This window comes from Neophocaena asiaeorientalis, unplaced genomic scaffold (assembly GCF_003031525.2).
Source record: "Neophocaena asiaeorientalis asiaeorientalis breed wild unplaced genomic scaffold, Neophocaena_asiaeorientalis_V1.1 scaffold79, whole genome shotgun sequence".
In the NCBI taxonomy this organism is placed as follows: Eukaryota; Metazoa; Chordata; class Mammalia; order Artiodactyla; family Phocoenidae; genus Neophocaena; species Neophocaena asiaeorientalis.
This window is the reverse complement of record NW_020175402.1, coordinates 8,597,456-8,613,811: the sequence shown is the minus strand read 5'-3', so window position 1 is coordinate 8,613,811 and position 16,356 is coordinate 8,597,456. Positions and strand designations below refer to the sequence as shown.

The following is a 16,356-nucleotide window of genomic DNA, read 5'->3' as shown; positions in this document are numbered from 1 at the left end:
CTCATGGTCTGGCCCTTCAGCCCCCTCTGCCCTGACATTCTGTTCCCAGCCCCTGCACTGGGCCCAGACGGGATGGGGCCCGTGCCAAGGGGGAAGGGCACAGACATGGGAGGCACACACACCGGCTTCTTTATTGGCAGAGTCTTAGGGACTCAGTAAGGCACGGAGCCCAGGAAGGGGACGGGGTGTCCTGGAGTACATAGTCAGGAATACCCAGGCCCCAGTGCTGGGCACCCCATCGCGGTGAGCACTCCTGCTTTCTGAGCAGCTCTCAGTGTTTCTCTCCTTCAGGACCCTCTCCTGGGGAGCCTTAGAACAAGGGGCCCTTTTTTCCCAAGAGGGCAAGAGTGGGCGAATGGGGGTGAGGGGAAGGAGGAGGCAGCTCCATGGTGGGCGTGGGGGGGCAGCGGGAGGGAGGGGCCTGATGCTCCTCCTCCCTGGAGGCACTAAGAACAGAGGGGCCCAGCTCAGAGGCACGTCCCGGAGGCGCAGCGGGTGCTCGGCCTGCTGTCACTGAGCCCCGAAGCACCAGGCGGGCTTGCCGCAGGGGGCCGCCTCAGCTGAAATCACGGTTGGGCAAGAGGAGGGGGGCTACCAGGGTCCACAGGTAGAGAAGCAGCCCCGCCCAGCTGGCACAGATCTTCACCCACACAGCGGTCCACGTGCTGATCATCTTCCGGGTCTCACCGGGTCTGGAACACACCATCATCCCAGTGAGCCTGGCCCTGACGCTGTGACCTCAGTCCCGGCCCCGACCTTAGGATCCAGTTGTGACCCCTGACTTCACCTCTGGCTCTTAGCCTGTAAACTCTAGCCCCATCTCTGATTTTTTTTTTTTTTTTTTTTTGCGATACGCGGGCCTCTCACTGTTGTGGCCTCTCCCGCTGTGGAGCACAGGCTCCGGACGCACAGGCTCAGCGGCCATGGCTCACGGGTCCAGCCGCCCTGCGGCATGTGGGATCTTCCCGGACCGGGGCGTGAACCTGTGTCCCCTGCATCGGCAGGGGGACTCTTGACCTTGCGCCACCAGGGAAGCCCTTTGATATTTTTGACACTTGGCCTTAAGACCCTACATAGAGCTCATGGCCTTGTACCGTAGACCTGACCCTGACCTCAATTCCAACCTTGACCCAAGTCCTGGGTATAATATTGTGAACCTGATTCAGGCCGCTAACCTTGTGATCCTAATTCCGTGACCGCACTCCTGGTCCCTGACTTTGGGACCCAGAAGCTCCTAACTTTAGTCCTGACCTCTAACGTTGACTCTGACCTTCAATCCCATAACCCCATCCCTGACCCTATGACCACAGTTCTGATACCTCTGACCTCAATTTTGACCCTTGGCCCTGTGACCCCAGTTCTGGCCGCTAACCTAGTTACTCTGATCTTAGCTCCTTGACCTGGTCACTTCAATCCTGGCTTTCTGGACTTGTAACCCCAATTTTAACCAAATGACCAAATTTGTTACTTTGTATGGCCCCAATCCCAACTCTTGACTTCAGGACTCCTATTCTTGACCCTGTGACTTCGATTCTGACCCCACACCCTACTCCTAACCCTCAAACCATGAATCCCAAATCCGACCCCATAACCCAAATCACCACCCTGATCTGTAAACCTGGTCTGCCCTGCACAGGCCCAGCCTCACCTCCCGTGATCCCCACTTCTCAGCACTTAGCGAAGGTGCCAGCTACTGCGTGGACTAGGCACTGGCAGGGAAACTGGGGCACTGATGAGCCAGGCTCCCTGGAGGGTCCTAGAGAGGCACCTCCATGCCCAAGTCTTAAACCCCAGCGCAGGGCTGGAGGGGGAGGGAAGTGGCACGCGCACTGCGGACCTGCGGCTCCGTCCACGCACCTGTACCAGTTGGTGAGCGTCATCATGACATGCAGAGAGGCGAGCACCAGGCAGAAGTGGAAGAAGGAGTAGCTGTAGGTGACACCGTCCTGCTCGTTGTCGAAGGCCCGGCCCTCGCAGTCCGCCACCTGCTGCTGCTGCGTGGCCTCCAGCACAGGCGGGCACTCCTCCGTCTGCATCAGGCTGTTTACCTGCCGGTGGTCCGAGGAGCGCAGACTGGGGGAGGCGGGGGGAGGATGTGCCTGTGGCTGTCAGGCCGTCACCACTGAGGTGGGTGGGTGGGCAGCGCCAGGGGGCCTCACGCACCACGGCATTGGCCATGATGACCATGGGCACCAGGGTCCCAGAGGCTCGGGAGCCGGCGGCCTGGAGGTTAGGCCCTGGGCCCTGGAGTTAACAAACTGCCTTGACTCTCAACTCTACCCCTACTCCCTGTGTGACCTTGGGCAAGACGCTTAACCTCTCTGAGCCTCTGATTCCTCGTCTGTAAATTCAGAGATAACAGTACCTCCCTTATAGGGTTGCTGGGAGGATTAAATGGAGTCATGGTGTTTGAAGGCCCAGCACTGTGCCTGGCACAGAGTAGAAACCAGATAAGCGGCCCCTGTTATTCTGGTTGTTTATTTGCCATCTCCACAAACACGTGTTGAGAATTTAGTACCGCAAAGGATCGTACCAGCTACTACATTCATTAAAAATGTTCATAATAATGCTCCTTTGCTGGTACATTTGTTTACCTTTTATTCATTTTAGCTAAGTAGTATTACCCACTGCCTCCCCTTTCTCTATGTTTATAATAAAGAGAGAATAATAGTAATGATTTCTGTCATTGTTTTTCTACAATGAGGTCTTGATGTTTTTAACTACATTTAATAGTTTGAGACACATATACAATTTTGAAGATCCAACTTGTATCCTGAAAAAAGTGAACAAAGGCCTGGATTCCAGCCCATTCCATCAAATTGAAAAATCACCCCTTGCTGAGCTTCAGTTCACCCCAATCACCAAATACTGTGCTGATATCTAGTGCACATGAGCCTAGATGTGGGCCATCCAGCTGGGGGCAAAAGCCATCATCAGTGGTCCCTGCCCTCGTGGCTGTTTATGCTTCCTTGCTTCCTGGGTTTTAAGAACTGTGCTAAGAACAGATGGGATCTGTGCGCTCTCCGAGGTGCAGCCCAGTGACTGAAGGCCAGGGAGGTGTATTAGAAGCATCAGGAAGCACAGCTCTGCGCCCACGTTGGGGATGGGGAGGGATAGAGCTCGGGGGCAGGGAAGTGAGCTCCAGCACCACGGCCACTGTGCGCTCGTGGCCTCGGACAAGTGGCTGCTCGTCACCAAGTCTCAGTCTCCTCCTCTGTAAGATGGAGGTGACGTGGGCCCTTCCGGGTTGGAAAAGAAATCAAAGGAGAGGACAAAGAAGAGAGGTGTTTGTGAACTGCCCCAACTCAACTAGGAGAAAATGTTTTGAAAAAGGTGAAAACAAAACGAAATGTGAAACAGCCTCAAAATCTTCTAGCCCAGGAGCCTAGAAGCAGGTGTGCTGCTTACAGGCAAACGGGCGCTGCCCAGGAAGGGTGACTGGGGGAGAAAAGATCAGGGCAGAGGTGCAGACACACAAAGTGGCACCTGGAGAAATGCCAGGCCGCAGGGAGGCAATACCTGAGTCTGCCAGTGTCAACAATAAGTATACTTGATATTACCATCTGGTGACACAAAACAGCCACTCACAGCCATCCAGCTGTGCAAATATTAATAGTTCTTTGCAATAATGGCAAACATTTATCTGGCACCTACTACTTGCCAAGTTCTTTTCTACGTGCCTTGTACATATTAACTCATCATAACTCTTCAACAATCCAATGCAATAAGTAGTATTTTTATTCCTATTTTACAGATAAGGAAACTGAAGCACAGAAAGGTTGAGAGACTTGCCCAAGGTGCCAGGCTCAAGTCCACGCTGATAAGCACTTGCTAAGACCCCTTCAAGAATGTGCTCTTAAGAGCACATGTGATCTTAAGAATGAGCTGCTTTTTCTCAAGGGACACTGTGGGGTCACAAGCCACCCTGGGCATTAGAGGCTATCATCCTTTAACTGAAAAGGAAGCTGAAGCTTGGAAAGGTGAAGCGGCCACACACAGGTGTGAGTGATAGAGCCTGGACCCGCTGGCCCCAGTCCAGGCTCCGGCCCTGGCACCACAGCTGCCTGCACCCGGCTGAGCTGGGCACATGGCAACCCGGGCTCGGGAAAGGCCTTGGGCCAGGAGGCAGGGTTCAGCCCCGCCTCCGCTGCCCAGTCACTCTGTGCCCTCTGAGGGGCTCAGTTTCCCCACCAGCACAGTGCCGGGGCTGGATGTGCTGCCTGCGGAGCGCGCCTTCCAGCTTGGTGGCCCAGCTCCCACATCCTCCCGTCACTTGTGCCTCAGGGCTCCCAACCGTGATTCCTTCCCCGAAACCAGCCCCCCCACCCTACCTGATGAAGAGGGTGCACAGGATGAAGACGACGAGACCCACAATGCTCGGTGCATCCCACCACTGGGTCTCGTAGCCCTCGGGGCCTGCCAGGACCGTCCCATTGCCAAAGAGGGTCAGCAGGCTGGGGTTGCATTTCCGGTCTGGGGATGGGAGCATGGTCACCCTCAGCCCACGCAGGCCAGATGGACAGCCAAGGGACAGACAGACACACAACCAACCACTCAAGTCCCAGCGACAGCAGACAAAACAACAGAGACAGCTCCAGGAACAGATGGGGTCCTCCCATCTCCCTGAAGGACTAAGTCTTGGAATGGGCTGGGAATGTCCCCGTCATCTTTGAGGGTCCCCAGCCCAGGAGGAAGACCAGGCCACCTGGAACCCAGGCCTCTACTCACCGGGGACATTGGATAAGGCCAACCAGGTGACAAACATGGTGTAGAGCGTGATGACCGAGGCCTGCAGCAGACCCGAGCTGGGCTGGGCATCCTGGCAAGGGCAGCCCACAGTGTGACTCCTGCCAAACCTGGGTACACCCCACCCCCACCCAGCCCAGCCACGCCCGACCGGGGGACCTCAGAAACCCTCACCACCCTAGGGCCATCCCACCCCACACCCTTCGGGAAAACATACCACCCGGGCCACCCATTGCCACCTCGCCCACCCAACGGTAGAGTCCTAATTTTTTCTCTTAACAGATTACCCGACTTGTTCCCCAGCTGAGAATCCTTCAAGGGCAGCACTTCCTCACACTCTGAATTAAAGCCCTCCTTCGTTTACCCCATCTGCATCTTCATCCGACAGCCCTCCCTGCTGACTACTCCCCGAACATGGTGGCCACCTCTCTGTCCGGAACCTGCCAAATCCTCTGCAACCTCAGGGTCTTTGCACTCGCCCTGCCCTCTCCCTGACATCTTCCTCCCCCATATCTCTGCACCAGCAGTGTCTTTATACTCAGGCTTCAGCTCAAACAGGACCCCCGCAAAAGGCTCTGAAAACCCTGACTGCAGCAGACCCCGGCCCTGCCTACCCACCTCCCTTTCAGCCCATACCCTCTTTTATTTTCCACATAGCACTTATTCTCCAAAATGACTTCACTTGGCCTCGTCTCCTATCGGTTGTTCTTTCCCACTCCTCACCACACAGACACACTTGAAAATATGAATCTGAACTCTATGATTACGAGCACCGTCTCTGGAGCCAGTCTGCCTGGGTTCAAATCCCAGCTCCACCCCTTACTAGCCGTGTGACCTTAGGCAAGTCTCTTTACTCCTTTAAGCCTCTGTTTCCTCATCTGGAAAGTGGGGATGATGATGGTGCAAGGACTAAATAACATGACAGATGTCATTAACTGTTAGCTATTATTATTCCTCCTCTTCCTCACAGCTGTATCCCCAACATCTAGAAGAGTGCCTGGTACACAGTGGATGCTCAAGAGGTATTTGCTGAATGAATACTGATTGCTGTGTGACCTGGAACAGAGGCATCACCCTCTCTGGGCTTCCGTTTTCTTACTGGCAAATGGAAGCTCTGGCCAGAAGGGAGATTCCCAACCTTTCTGCTAAGGACCCCCAAAGACTATCTAAGCTACCTCTGAAATGCCTGGTGGGCTGATATCCCAAACTGTGAAATACCACTGGATTCAGAGGGCTTCCCTTCTGAAGAACAAGTGATTACCTTGGGAGCTCCCACCCATCATCCCAGATAGTCTGGGATTGGAAACTGTGGAATTGCACCTTCTAATACCACCTCTTGAGGTGTCTAGGAATCATCACTCAGTGACCCTTCCTAATGTTCTCCTGATTTGCATGAAAACAATGATGACATCAAAATAATGATAACAATAGCCAATGTCTGATGGATATGCCAGGCACTGTTCTAAGTGTTCATAAACATGGTCTCAATCTTGAGAATAACTCCAAATAGTGTTATTATTCCCATTTTACATTTGAGACGGAAGAGGCACAGAGAGGTTAAGGCACTTTCCCAAAGACAGCCAGCATATAAATGTGAGAGTCAAGACTCTAACTCAGGGAGGCTGACTTGGGACCCCACACTCTTGGCCCAAGCCTCTGTGACTGACAGCCCTGGCCCCAGGACCCCAAGGTTCCTACAAGAAGTCCCACACACCGAGGAGCCTGGTTTCAGGCTGGGCAGAGACAGGCAGGCTCACCTGGACCTTGGGCAGGACAGCGACTATGGATACGCAGAAACAGAAAATGAGGTTGAGGCTGATGAAGACCTTGCCCTCGTAGCAGGCGCCAGGCTGGGTGTAGTAGATGAACAGTAGTGCCACGGCCACGACTGACAGTGCGTAGAAGAGGAGTGTGAAGAAGAAGAGGCCTGGGAGGGAGGGGCAGCGGCAGGTGGGTCAAGAGGTGCAAGGACCCCCATCCCTTGTCGAGCAGTGCACTGGGTCTCAAGCCCCAACTTCCTCCTCCAAGGAATGTCTACTAAACTTCAGTCCCCGGGGGCTTCCCTGGTGGCGCAGTGGTTAAGAATCCGCCTGCTAATGCAGGGGACATGGTCCGAGCCCTGGTCCGGGAAGATCCCACATGCGGTGGAGCAACTAAGTCCATGAGCCACAACTACTGAGCCTGCGCTCTAGAGCCCGCGAGCCACAACTACTGAAGCCCATGCGCCTAGAGCCCGTGCTCCGCAACAAGAGAAGCCACGCCATGAGAAGCCCACACACCGCAACGAAGAGTAGCCCCCACTTGCCGCAACTAGAGAAAGCCCACGCGCAGCAACAAAGACCCAACGCAGCCAAAAAAAAAGACAATGAATAGAGAACAATCTCTCAAAAAGTGAACTAGATGCCTGGTGATCAGGGAGGTGTGAAAATCAAATCAACCCTGAAGAGTGCCTTTCTCCTTGATCGATTCAGAAGAACTGAAAAGGGACCCGTTCTGCCACTGGGGTTTCAATGACCAGGTGTCATTCGTGGCTCGCTCTGCAGGGCTCACTCAACCAGATTCCTCTGAACTCTCCAGTACAGCTCTCATCTGACCCCACCTCAGCCACCCCGGGTCAGCAGGCCCCTGCCACACACCCTTCCCTCCACGTGACACGGACAGCTCAGTTCCTGCCCCTAGGAGGAAGCTCGAGATGCCCTCCAGGCCGTTGTCCAGCTTCAGGGACCACCCCCCGGCCCGACTCCTCAGGTAGCCCAGCCCCCTTGTGAGGCCATTGGGTGGCACTGACCTGCATACCAGGCGCGGGAGTCGCTCTTCTCAGCCTTGTTCAGCCACCGCTGGTTCCAGGAGTGCGCAAAGTCGATTAACAGCAACAGCTGGATGAGGAGGAAGACGAAGGAGCCCACGACACCAAAGTAGAACCAGACTAGGCAGGCAGAGGGGAGGGAGGCAAGGGGTTCAGCCATGGCGCAGCAGCCCCTGGGTCTGGGTCTCTTCTCACGCTCACTTTTATACATTCAACAGTCATTTGTGCCACACCCTGCACTGGGGACACTGAGAAGCAGCAAAGTCCCCGCCCTCAGGAGCCCCTGGCCACGCACAGAGATGCCTTGTGTCAGGGTGTGGGTCGGGGTCAAAGGAGGTTCCCGCCAACCCCGAGTTGCCCAAAGGCCATGTGGCCAAGCACCAGAGTCCTGTTCTCCTGGGTGGAAGGCAAGGACCCAGCCAGTAGTCTGGGGCCTGTGTGCAAAGGAGCCCCCAGCACGCTCATCCTTGGTAGCCTCCATCCCTCCCCACCAGGGCCACCTACTGTTGGAGAAGGAGCCGTCAGGGATGTAGAAGGCGCCCACGGTGATGCCCACGAAAACCAGGAATTTAAAGAACCAAAACCTATGGTGGGGAAAGGGGGAGGACAGACAAGAAAGCTGAGTAGGGGGAGAGAAGAAGGCTGGACCCCCAGAACCCCAACCCCGAAGAGCAGGTACTGGGAGAGGTGAGAGAGACTTCCTGATGGTCTGACAGGCACAGAAAGTCTGTCCTGGCCCTAGAAAAAGCCCCGAGGGGCAGAGGGAAGGACCAGTGATGGGTGAGGATGGTCACCTGGGCTCTAACCGCAACTGTGTCACTAAACTGGTGTGTGGCCCTAGGGATGCTGTTGCCTTTCCTGAGCTTTGTTTCCTCATCTGAGAAATGGGAACTACTAGATGAGCCGACCTCTGCGCTGTGCCCTCCTGGCTTCAGCGGCTCCTGAGTCTGAGGGTTAGGGTCTGGAGATTGCTGGAGACAGGCCGAGGGTAGGGAAAACCACAGCGAGAGGGGCCCAGGGTGCAGGTGGGGCCCCTCCTCACCCATTCTGGATGGCAGCCCTGGGGTCCCGGCTGCTGCGCACGCAGATCATGAGCAGGGAGAAGAGGAAGAAGAAGGCCGCCATAGCGAAGCACATACGGTAGACGGCACGGTGGCCGAGCAGAGAGCCACAGTCGATGTGGCCCTGCAGGACGACGGGGGACCCGGCCACCTCCTCACACACCCAGGGCAGCTGTGGAGGCAGACAGAGCAGCTGGAAGACCCCACCCCACCCAGAACCCGGGCTGACTCTGCCCAGGCCGCCAGGCAGGAGGCTCTCCCAGAAGGGCCACCCGAGCCTCCCACTTCCACCCATGGCCCATCTCCATTCCCACCCACCTCTGCGGCTGAAGCCCTATGAGTGAGCCCCCCAGGGACAAACGGAAGGCATGGCACGGTCCAGGGCAGGATTTCCCAAAGTGCTCTCCGCCCACCAGCTACATCAGAATCCCCGGAGGTTCCCCTCTCCTACAGAACTAGTCTCTAAGGCAGGGTCTGAGATTCTGCATGACTAGCACACTTCCCAGGGAATTCACGCTCTGTATACACAGTATGTCAGGACCTCTGGCCTAACTATCCCACTGGCTATGAAACACTGAGATGAAGGGAAGACTTAGGACCCTCAAACTGGGCTCATGCATGAAAGTGGGGAGAGCTTACCCTGGGGCCAGTGTCTGGAGGGGATGGCGATAATGATTCATGAGACTTCCCAAGGGGACCAAGGCTTGTGAGAAACAATAAGGCTCAAACCCTCTTCCCAATATGAAGAAACGACCCTCCATCGTCAAGCTTGGATCATCGGTGCGCTGGCACTCCTGCCCACCTCTTGATCAGCTGGGCCCCCAAGCCCAGGCCCCTGGTAGCTGAGCCTTTGCCAGAGGCCAGGTCCCGCGGGTGGCTCACCTTGTAGAGCTGGCTTTCCACGCTGGGACTCAGCATGGTGACGGACACCAGCACCCCCAGGAAGAGGAAGGCCGTGAAGATGAGACGGCTCAGCGTGGAGCTGCGGCTGCAGGGGCAGCAGCTGCACAGGACGCAGGGGGCAGAGCCGCAGAGGCAGGACGCCTGCGGGGAGGCCAGGATGGCACCTTACTCTCTGGTCTCCTCTCCCCTTCCCCGCCCAAGCACGCAGCATCCACCCACTGCCCTCTGCCTGCTCAAGATCTCCAAACCTACGCAGAGACTGCCTGTGCCACACCACGAAGGGACACCTCTTCCCCAGATGTCACCCCATCTAACTTTCAAGCCCAAGGGAGAGGCCAAGGAAACCGAGGCTGGAAGAGGCTGGGTCCCACAAGGACACACAGCCAGTAAGCAACGGAACCCAGATTCAAACCTGGACCTATCTCAGGTGTTACTGTGGCTTCGGCGAGAGAGCTGGGGTCACAGTGCTTCTTATTTAGGAGGAGGCAGAGTGGAAAAAAAAAATCCGGAAGGCCAGCTCTTTCACTGATTAGCTATGTGACCTTAGACAGCTCACTCAAGCTCTCTGAACCTCAGTTTCCTCTTCCATATAATGGGAATCCTAACAGTATCTGCTTCTCACATAGCAGTTCTAAGAATGAAATACTGTAGGGATTTTATTTTATTTTTTTAATTCTTATTGTTTTGGCGGCGCTGCACAGCACGCAGGATCTTAGTTCCCGACCAGGGATCTAACCCGCACCCCCTGCAGTGGAAGCGCAGAGTCTTAACCACTGGACCGCCAGGGAAGTCCTGTAGGGATTTTAAATTGTAACTCCCTGGGAATTCCCTGGCGGTCCAGTGGTTAGGACTCCGTGCTTTCACTGCCGACGGCCCAGGTTCAGTCCCTGGTCGGGGAACTAAGATCCCGCAAGCCTTGCAGCACGACCAAAAAAAATTGTAACTCGCTCAGGCTCCCTTTCTCCTTTCCCTGCTTTATTTTTCTCTGTAGGACTTACTACCACCCGATTGGCTTCACAGTTTACTCGTGTTGCCGGCCTCTCATTGCTAGCGTGCAAGCTCCAGCAGGGCAAGGGGTTTTGTCTGTTTTGTTCACCATGGTGTTCCCAGAGGTGGGAACTGTGCCTGGCACATCATCGGGAGCTCAGTGACCATCTGCTGAACAAATGTAAAGCGTCTGGCATCATACCAGACGTGTGTGAAGACCTCAAAAAGAGCAAGCGCTGATAAATCAACATCTGTTGAATGAATGGAATGAAGAATATGGGTGGCTGTGACTTCCCGCTCTGGGGCTGCACCAGTTTGGGACAGCAGAGGCGTCCAGCCCTTTCTGTCTCCAGCTCCTCTGCCCTCCGTCAGCCCCTCCCTCCCTAGGGCTGGCTGAAATCACTTAAGGGCTGGTGATGCCACACCTTTCGTAGCTGTAGACTCATCCCTTGGGAGCCAGTTCTACAGCCCAGCCTGGGAGGAAGTGGGCCCACATCCAGATACATCTGGTTCACTGCTTCTCTTCCCCCAAACAGCCCTGACTCCTCATTCAGGTATTTAAGAGTCTGGAGGGCAAGAAGACACAGGCTCTGCCATCCTGGAGCTTCCAAGGGCAGGAAAGATACTCAGCAAGTCATTACACCTGTCACGGTAAGTGTGAAGAAGAAAACATACGTGCTGCCATGAGAGTGACCGGCGGGGGCCTAGTTTAGATTGGGGGTAGTGGGTTACTTCCTGGAAGAAGTGACACTTAAGCTGAGAGCTGAACAATGAGGATTCACTCTCCTGACCAAGGGGAAGAACGAGTGTTCCAGACAGAGGGAACAGAGCCTGAGGCAGCTCTGGGGCAGACAGGAGCTGAGCGTTGGAGGAATGGAAAGAAGTCCCTGTAGCCAAAGCTTCATAAGCAAGCGAGTGGTGAGGTCGGCCAGGCTGGCAGAGTCTGGCAGCCATGTGCAGGATCCTCGTGTTCATCCACTGCCATTGGGCATCACCTCTCAAAGCAGGCAGGGACAGGAACAGCCCTATGCTGAGTGACCAGCTTTGTGGAAAGCAGGCTGAAAAGGGCCCCTTGCTCCTCTGAGGCCCCGCCCCCTGCTTTCTGGACTGGTCACAAGGGGTAGAGCACACTCTGCTTGAGGGGCAGCTGCCCTCCCGTATCCCCCACACCGGAAATGCCCCTGAGAATGCTCCTTCTTACCCATATCTCTCACCCACAAAGCCAAGTAACAGCACAGTTGCTAAGTGAATGCCGAATGAAATTCTCCCTCACGGTCCAAACCATCCAGCAATTTCTGGTTGTATCTTGCAAACCCCACCCCAATCCTGACTCCTGTTCGTGGCTACCTTGGTGGGGGGGGGGGGCGGTGAGGAGATAAGCAAATGCCAGAAGAAGTGTTTCGTAAACATAAAGAGCATTCTGAGATCAGAGAGATTAAGAAACTTGCCAGAAGTCACACAGTAAGCGAACAGCAGTGCTGAGATTCAGGTAATAACAGTAATAGCTTCCCTTTATGACGAGATACTTGTCCCAGACACTATGATAAGGGCTTTGTCTAGATTAAGCCTCACGGACACTATGAAGTGTGTTGTAACTTCCCATTTACAAGTGGGGAACTGAGACTCAGAGAGGTGATGTGGCCAAGGTCACACAGCAAGTGAGCTAAGGAGCTGGGATTCAAGGTCAAGCCTGTCTGCATCAGGGCCTGCTAAGTCACTGATGGCAGACTCATTAAATTTCAAAACACCCCAGCGATGAAAACAATCCCTCCAGTGCCCAAGAAAACCAAGGGAGGCCAACAGGTACTGATCTCAGGAACCAAGTGCCCAAGTACCCAGGTCAGGGTCCGGCTCTGGCTTGATACCATTTCAATTTGAGACATTTGAGACACAAGAAAAGCTGCACACTGCAGTCAGGGAGCCTGGCCTTTCAACTCACTGTGGTTTTTGGAGATCAGAATCCAGGTATTCCTGATACCTGAAACCTCAGGATTTCCAAGGGCCTGGCTGGTAGCCAGAGAGACCAGGTCAGGGAGAGAACAATACACACAGCCCGCCCCGCCCCCTGCTTCTGGAGCCTCCTTGGAGTTCATACATTCTGATCCCCACTCCACCTCTGGGGATCACTCCTACCACAACCTCTTCCTATAGAAATACCAGCCCACGGGAGTAAAGGCAGACACGTGCGCACACATGTACACAGGGAAGTCCACTGTGACACTTCCCACGAGGAAAATAATAGGGGAAAGCTGAAATAACTAAATATCCATCATTACCTCGTGGTACATCATGGTACATCGTGATCCCTAAGAGGGATCTCTCTGCTGAATGGAGCAGATGTGTTGGGAACACTTAAATGGGTATATACAACTAAATATAGTTAAATATAAATTATACCCCAATAAAGTTGATTTTCATTATCAAAAAATAGAAATTTTAAATTCAGAAAAAAACTAAAAACAGGCACGAAGCTTTAGGTTGTATGAGCTTATCAGACTATCAGGAAACTGCAGATGACCTCATTGCCCAACACCAGGGGACAGTGGTGGCCCACTGACTCCATGGAATGTTATAGAGACAGGAAAGATGAAAGCCACTAGACTGACAGCAACACAAGCTATGCTTGTGATGCAATGTGAAAGGCCAAGGCAGACTACAGACTGTTCCCACACTCAGATCACAACACCCCCTCCACAAATGCACTCAGGGGAAAGGCAGCAATGGAAAAGCACCAGAAATAAGAGCGGTGGAATCTTAGCACCAGCCAGGTTCTCAGAATGGAGAATTCAGAACTCAGGAGCCCGGGGTCTGAGAGTCTTTACGCTGCGAGGTTCCATGGCACCCCATAACTGGCTGAGCCACCCTAGCACTAGACCAAACCCAGGAGAGAAGAGGTCAGCCCGACTACTCAAAGCATACTTCCTTCCCCCACGCAGTGTGAAGAGGAGAGGGCCCTGTCTTGACTCTGCCACCAGCTGGCAGTATGACCTTAGACAAATGGGACTCAGTTTCCTCAGCCATAAAATGGGCCTCTGGGCAGGGCAGTGAGGTGGCTTGGAGCCCATCAGACAGCCCTGGGTTTCACTAGGTTCCCCATTCCTCGAAAGTGGTCTCCAGCACTTTACCACTGGCGGGAGCTTACAGAGCAACCGTCGCACGCCAGCTTCATGCTAATTAAGTCTCACTGAACCCTCCTGACATGCTGAGAGGCAGGTGCCGTTGTTCTCGCCACTTTACAGACAAGGAGAGAGGTCCTCAGTCACGCCGCTGAGAAGAGGCCAAGCCAGGACCAAGACCAATGGGTCTAAGCCAAAGGCCTTTCACACTCCCTCGACTGTAGAAGGTCCTCCTTAAATATCTGCTGACCATCCAACTCACCATGTGCTGGCTTGGCTGGCGACTCCCATCCCTAGTGGGCCCATCTCATCTCCCAGCCAGGACTCACCTTCAGCCCAGTCCAAATGCTGACCAAGAGAGCGACTTTTGTCCCCTTCCTGCCGTGACACATTTGCATCTGACCAAGAGGCAGACGCAAATGCGTCACGGCAGGAGGGACAAAAGTCTTCCCCACCGACCCATGTATGCCAAAATGTTCCCTCTAAAGATGCCTGGCAACCCCCCCTTAGAACGTCACTCCTGTGGGGCAATGTCCATTGAAACAGGTTGTTATTGGTATCCAGTAGTGCCCAACTGTGCCACTTAATACTGTGTGGCTGTGGGGAAATCATCTTCCCTCTCTGATCCAGCTTCCTCAGCTGTGAAATGGGGATAATACTCACTGCTTCATTGGGGTCGTTGTAAGGATTAAATGAAAGGGTACATACAAAGTGCTCACTACACTGCTGGGCCTGGGCTACCACTGGACAGCTCTGGGCTGTGAGCTCTGGGCCCACAGTAAGCACTCAGTAAACGGCAGCTATTGTCCGTATCAGGATCTGTAAAATAGGATAACTATGTCATGGGGTTGGCGGGTGGGGTGCGTAATGAGATGGCAGCGGTGAAGGGCTCGGCACAGCACCTGGCATGCCGTAAGTACTCAGTAAATGTCAGAGGTCAGAACGCCAAGGGGAGGCCACTGACCCGAGGGGCAGGTCCCTTGCAGATATTAGATACTTCCTAAGCGAACCTGCCGATTCCACTCTGTGCCAACCCTATCCCTCCGCATCCGGGATGTGAAGGGAGGGAAGGTGTGGGCAGAAGCCTAGACCAGGAATCAGATTTTAAGCCTGACTGTGCAGTTCCTCCTCCTTTCACTGTGCAACCTTAGGCAAGCCGGCTAACCTCTCTGGGCTGCAGCCTCCTCATGGGTAAACTGGGGGTTGGAGCAGGCCTGTCAGGTGCCTTCTGACTCAGCATTGCAGGAGTCTGACTCAGAGACCAGCAACTAGCTCCAGAGGGAAGTCTCCACCCACCTTTTAAAGATGATAATAACAATAGCTCCTATTTGGAGCACTTACTCTAACAGGGCGGGGCACTTTTAAATCTTCCCAACAGCATTATGAGGGAGGTAGACAGGGAGACAGATGCACAGAGAAATGGCAGGTCTCCCTTCAACACTCCCCCCATCCCCAGGATAGCCCAGCCTGATGGAATTCTGGTCAACTCCAAGGAAATTCTCCCTCCCGCATCAGGAAGCAAACCCTTTCTGGCCAGAGCCCTAGCCCAAACCTTGGTTTCACTGGGCAGGGAGGGATCTCAGGGACCAGCTCTTGATTCCCCCTCCTGCAGGTGTGTGCGTGTACACACACACACACACACACACACACACACACACCCTTCACAGATGGGGAAATAGAGGCCCAGGGAGGACAAGAGTCCAGGAACCCACTATGTAGCCTCTCTGTGCAGATATCATTCTCCAAAAATGGCTGTAAAGTAAATCTCTGGATCCCCCAGCTGTCCACTCCTACACCCCCATCCTAACACACTCACACAAATCAGGGACAAAGGAAACTGGGATTTCAGCAGCCACCAGACTCCCCCTCCTGCCTCTCTGCTCATCTTTTGTGTGGGGCAGAGGGGGAGGGGGCTGCCTGAATGAACCTCAGATTTAATGAAGGGAAGAGGGAAGGGAGAAGGGGCTGGGAAAGGAGAAAAGAGAAGGGGCCTCCCAGCCGGGGTCTGGCCGACGCTCCTCCCCTCTGCTGGCTGCTCCCCAGGCCCCCGAGCAGACGACCAGGTAATCCCTCCCCCACACACCCCAACCTCCCTCAGTTCCCGGGTTTTCCCACCCAGAGCTGAGCCGATGGCGGTGGTAACCCGCACCCCTCACTCAAGACCGGCTTAGAAAAGCAAAGGAGGCCTCCTCCCCTCCCCCAACTTCGGCTCTGGGGCCCAGAGGGCAAGTGTCTGGGGTTCATTGGGGGAAGTGCCCAGGAATTAGCCTGAGCCAGACTGAACGAAGCAGAGACAAGACACAGAGAGACTGACAGACTGAACGGGCAGACAGACCCCGGCGGACAGACACGGAGCCGTCTAGACAGACAATGACAGATGGAGAGGCTTCAGACGGACAAAGACAGTCGGACAAACGAACGGACGGATATCAGACACATACAAATGGACAAACTGAGGCAGACGGGTAGGGACAGAAAGACCAACTGACACATTGCCAGAGAAACAGAGAAGGACACACGGCAGAGAGGCACAGGGACCGGCAGGCCACACAAAGAGAGCGTCCGGGAGGGAGACCAGAGGCGCACTGCCAGGACGACTCCAAGCTGAGCCAGCTGGGGCCGCAGCCGCCCCGGGCTCTGGGCCTCAGTCTCCCCAGTTCCCTGGAGGGGCGCCCGCCCAGGACACCCCCTCCCCCGCCCCAGCGCGCCCCACCCCCGCCACCGCGGTAACTCGATC

At 54.8% G+C, this 16,356-nt stretch overlaps 1 protein-coding gene across 1 annotated transcript in view; it reads right to left on the bottom strand.

Moving 5' to 3' along the window:
- Positions 1-106: 106 nt before the first annotated feature.
- The window catches only part of SERINC2 (serine incorporator 2), a 16,638-nt gene continuing 388 nt past the window's right edge, over positions 107-16,356 (bottom strand). The window contains exons 2-10 of the mRNA XM_024766713.1: positions 9,496-9,657; positions 8,595-8,785; positions 8,057-8,136; positions 7,535-7,672; positions 6,504-6,673; positions 4,729-4,819; positions 4,332-4,473; positions 1,858-2,073; positions 107-692 (exon numbers count right to left, since the gene is read on the bottom strand). Coding sequence (XP_024622481.1) covers positions 557-692; positions 1,858-2,073; positions 4,332-4,473; positions 4,729-4,819; positions 6,504-6,673; positions 7,535-7,672; positions 8,057-8,136; positions 8,595-8,785; positions 9,496-9,657 — 1,326 coding nt within the window. The 3' untranslated portion in view covers positions 107-556. The remainder of the gene's footprint in view (positions 693-1,857; positions 2,074-4,331; positions 4,474-4,728; positions 4,820-6,503; positions 6,674-7,534; positions 7,673-8,056; positions 8,137-8,594; positions 8,786-9,495; positions 9,658-16,356) is intronic.